The sequence below is a fragment of the Sciurus carolinensis genome, chromosome 10 (genome assembly GCF_902686445.1).
Source record: "Sciurus carolinensis chromosome 10, mSciCar1.2, whole genome shotgun sequence".
NCBI classification, from domain to species: Eukaryota; Metazoa; Chordata; class Mammalia; order Rodentia; family Sciuridae; genus Sciurus; species Sciurus carolinensis.
In genome coordinates, this window is record NC_062222.1 from 79,595,267 (window position 1) to 79,598,338 (window position 3,072).

The 3,072-nt window shown below is 35.8% G+C and overlaps 1 protein-coding gene across 1 annotated transcript; it reads left to right on the top strand.

Annotated features, from left to right (window-relative positions):
• The first annotated feature begins 388 nt into the window (after nucleotides 1–388).
• Nucleotides 389–2,870, top strand: Cxcl10 (C-X-C motif chemokine ligand 10). Its single transcript, XM_047567063.1, has 4 exons — nucleotides 389–511; nucleotides 1,272–1,398; nucleotides 1,619–1,708; nucleotides 1,998–2,870. Exons 1-4 carry the CDS (start codon nucleotides 451–453, stop codon nucleotides 2,014–2,016), a joined length of 297 nt encoding a protein of 98 aa, XP_047423019.1. The 5' UTR covers nucleotides 389–450; the 3' UTR covers nucleotides 2,017–2,870.
• Nucleotides 2,871–3,072: the final 202 nt, after the last annotated feature.

A 3,072-nucleotide genomic window follows, 5' to 3' on the forward strand; every position in this document is an offset into this window, starting at 1 on the left:
CAAGACACATTAAGGCCTACTTACTTAAAAACTGTACTTAGGACTCTGACTTAAAGATTAACTTGATATTTTACAGGAGGCAAAAGTGAGAATTAAACTTTCATTTTTCAAAACTATGTGTGCAATAAAGTTCTGTTTTTCAAGAAACAGTTTATGTTGTGGAAAGTGAAACCTAACTCACTCTTACTGAAAAGAAAGGGCAAGGGGAAATTCCATACCTCAGAAGGCCACAATAAATACAAACAATACCTTTGATTTTCCAACAGGGGACTTCCCCAAAGACTAGCCAGCAGATTTTGCTGAATCAATTATAATGTTATCCAATCAGAATTAGGGAAGGAAAATGCCTTTGCATATAAATACTGCACACCAGCTCCACATTTTATGAGATACTCCTCAACTGCTTAAACATTCTGAGCCTATAATAGAGGAAGCTCTGGTCCCTGCACCATGAACCAAAGTGCTGTTTTTATTTTCTGCCTCATCTTCCTGACTTTGAGTGGAATTCAAGGTAAGGAATATTAAGGGATATTTAATTTATAAAATTATAGAACAGGACTGGATATAAATTCTATATATAATATAGAAATAGTATATTTTCAAATTTACTATGTGTCTAAAAATGAGAGGGAAATAAGCAGAGAGCACCTCTGATCATAGTTTATATGAATGAAGTAAGAGAAAAAAAAATAGAATAAAAGAAAGAGAAAAGTGAAGGAAAAGATAGAAAAAAGGGAGGAGCCAGGCATGGTGGTGCCTGCCTGTAATCCCAGCGACTCTGGAGGCTGAGGCAGGAGGATAGCAAGTTCAAAGCCAGCCTCAGCAACTTAGCAAGGCCTAAGCAACTCAGCAAGACCCTGTCTCTAATAAAATATTTAAAAAGGACTGGGGATGTGGCTCAGTGGTTAAGCACCCCTGGGTTCAATCCCTGGTACCAAATTAAAAAAAAAAAAAAAAAAAAGGAGGATAGAGAGGAAAAAATGTGGGGAAATGAGAAGAGGATAAGACACAGATACCTCCTTACCTAGCTAAGCTTGCTTCATCACATGAACTGTGCCCAAGGGTGATTTTATAATCACAAGTTGCAATTCTCTTCCAAATAATTAGCTATTATATCATTCAGACCTGTGTTACAACAGAAGACATTCCCCCTCGATTAAGTGACTACATGACAATATAGGGACATGTGTTCCGCTAAATACTAAAAAGCCATGTATCTAAAATGAAACAGTGTGCTAACTTTCCCTTCTATCTTGTTGCTTTTCTTGCAGGAACACCTCTCATGAGAAGAACAACACGCTGCACCTGCATCAAGATTAGTAACCAACCTGTTAATCCAAAATCCTTAGAAAAACTTGAACTTATTCCTGCAACTGAATTTTGTCCAGTTGAGATCATGTGAGTAGAAGTCCATCTGTGGGTCACCTCCCTGATTGTAAAAATATATTAAACATGTGATAATAATCACAAAAGATCAGTAAAGAGTTTGTGATGGATACTGATGTATAACTGAGGAAAATACCTAGAGCGAAACTTAAATGACTGACTTTGGAACTGTGTATTCCATCTACTTTGTAGCCCCAACATTGTTTAAAACATTTTTACTCCTACTCTACAGTGCCACAATGAAAAAGAACGGGGAGAAGAGATGTCTGAATCCAGAATCTAAAGCCATCAAGAATTTACTGAAAGCACTTAGGAAAGAAAGGTAAGTTTGCTGTTGCTTGCAGAACAACTGCTCTTTAGGGAATGGAAATCCTGGGAAGTTAGCCATATTTGCATTAGGCTTTGCTATGAGACCCTTGGATTAAAAGTATGTTACTACCATGCCTTTTTCTACCTGCATTTACTCAGACGTATGACTATGTAGCAGTAGAAAACTCACCTTTTACCTGAGGATCTTTGGGTTATCCATAAACTTAGTATATTTTAAGCAGAAACCAGATGAATTTCAGAGTCTATACAACTCTTATTATATTCTTTTTCTCTTCTTACAGGTCGAAAAGATCTCCTTAAAACCAGAGAAAAGCAAAATCACTGCAGTGATGTTAAGGATGGACCAGAAAGAAGCTATGTCTATTACTTCCCTGCAGAGAGTATGTCTCTGTCCCTGGTTTGCAGTTCTCCTGAAAAGTGACCAACAATAGTCACCAAATTAGCTGCTATTCCTCCTGTGGGACAGGGGATGGTTCATTATCCTAATGTAGTAATTTCTTTAGTAATAAGACTTACTAGCTCTATTACTAGTAGCTAGTAATAGCGCTAATAACTAGTAATAACTCTGTCCTGGCACTATACCATAAGTTATGTTGAGGTGCTACCTTCTTAGCAAATGTGCCAAGTCCTAGCCTGCTACTGACACTTTCCTCACCTATCCTATCTGCTAAAGGTTATTAAGGGATCCTTTTAACTTCTGGATTTATCAAATTCTTCGATTCTCAAATAACTAAAGGTATACAGTCAAAAGTATATCTGCTTATTAATGAATAATCTTTACTTCATGGGTTTCTACTGCAATCCTCTCAAGGGATATATTTTTCTCAGTGGTTACATACACATAATTCCAAATACCTACAGGAAGTTAGATATGTCTGGAAAATATGTGTAAATATTGTTATTTAACAAAAGACTGTAAAAAGTTTTTAGACATATATTTTTATATTGTTTTCAATGTATATGAAATAATTTGTATAATTCAAGTACTACAGACAAATGAGTTAGTGGGGTAATTTTTAAATCTAGATGTATGTGTTGCATGTTATGTAAGACAAATGTGTTGAATGGTTTTCAAAACAAAAATGATGTGCTGTCATGGAAATATTAAAAAAGGTTATGTAACTGTTGCAAGACCAAGAAGGTAATAAAGTAATTATCACTAAGATGAAGTGTCTTGTGGGTCTCTGACTAGAACATTTATTTCATAAGGAACTTAGACTGGAAAATCCATGGCCCAGAGAGGCTGGGATGGGTATAGAACAAACAAGTTGGACAATTACCACACTCCTTCCAACTTCAGTCTCCTGAAGGGCCCATTATTTAAGATAATAAATAATGTTTGTTATTATTATTATT

Coding starts and splice junctions, on each gene's coding strand:
- Cxcl10 (XM_047567063.1), top strand. CDS start 451: ATGAACCAAAGTGCTGTTTTTATTTTCTGCCTCATCTTCCTGACTTTG. Junction 512..1,271: donor GACTTTGAGTGGAATTCAAG/GTAAGGAATATT, acceptor CTTTTCTTGCAG/GAACACCTCTCATGAGAAGA. Junction 1,399..1,618: donor TTTTGTCCAGTTGAGATCAT/GTGAGTAGAAGT, acceptor CCTACTCTACAG/TGCCACAATGAAAAAGAACG.